Below are 556 nucleotides of genomic sequence, written 5' to 3'. Positions count from 1 at the left end.
TCAGTAAACACCGCCGACAGGGAGAAGCCCGGGCCGGGGCCGCTTCGCAAAGGTCACTCCTCGAACTCTTCCGAAGGTCAGAAGAGGAGGGAACATTTCCAACCAAACTCATTTTGTGAGGCCAGCATCACCCCGATATCGAAACCAGACAAGCCCACCTCGAAAAAAGGAAATTACAGGTCAACATCCGTGACAAACGTAAGCGCGGAAAACCGCGACAAACCACTCCCAAAGTCCACGGTGCATCCCGGCGCCCCAGGGGGACGCCTTCCTAGAGAGTGGGGACGCTCCGTCTCGTTCCGGCAACGCAACGCTCGGCACGGACAAAGCGAAGGAGAAAAATCACACGAGCCCACAGACCCGCGGAAAAGGCGTTCGACAGAATTCGACCGCCGTGTACGACGCAAACTCTCAGCAAAGTAGCTGCGGAGGGAAAAATGTCGCAACGTGCTAAAGGCCGTGCACGACACACGCTCAGCGAACACCACACTCACTGGAGAAAAACCGAGACGTTTCCTCTCAGAGCAGGAGCAAGACGAGGACGCCCGCCGTCCAC

General features: G+C 57.4%; 1 protein-coding gene across 1 annotated transcript in view; it reads right to left on the bottom strand.

The window, feature by feature from the left end:
* The window catches only part of LOC105309328 (tensin-3), a 57,938-nt gene that overhangs the window by 53,874 nt on the left and 3,508 nt on the right, over positions 1–556 (bottom strand). Inside the window, exon 4 of the mRNA XM_023526142.1 lies at positions 361–423. Coding sequence (XP_023381910.1) covers positions 361–423 — 63 coding nt within the window. The remainder of the gene's footprint in view (positions 1–360; positions 424–556) is intronic.

The sequence above is a fragment of the Pteropus vampyrus genome, unplaced genomic scaffold, assembly GCF_000151845.1.
Source record: "Pteropus vampyrus isolate Shadow unplaced genomic scaffold, Pvam_2.0 Scaffold717, whole genome shotgun sequence".
In the NCBI taxonomy this organism is placed as follows: Eukaryota; Metazoa; Chordata; class Mammalia; order Chiroptera; family Pteropodidae; genus Pteropus; species Pteropus vampyrus.
This window is presented reverse-complemented; position numbering and strand designations above follow the sequence as displayed.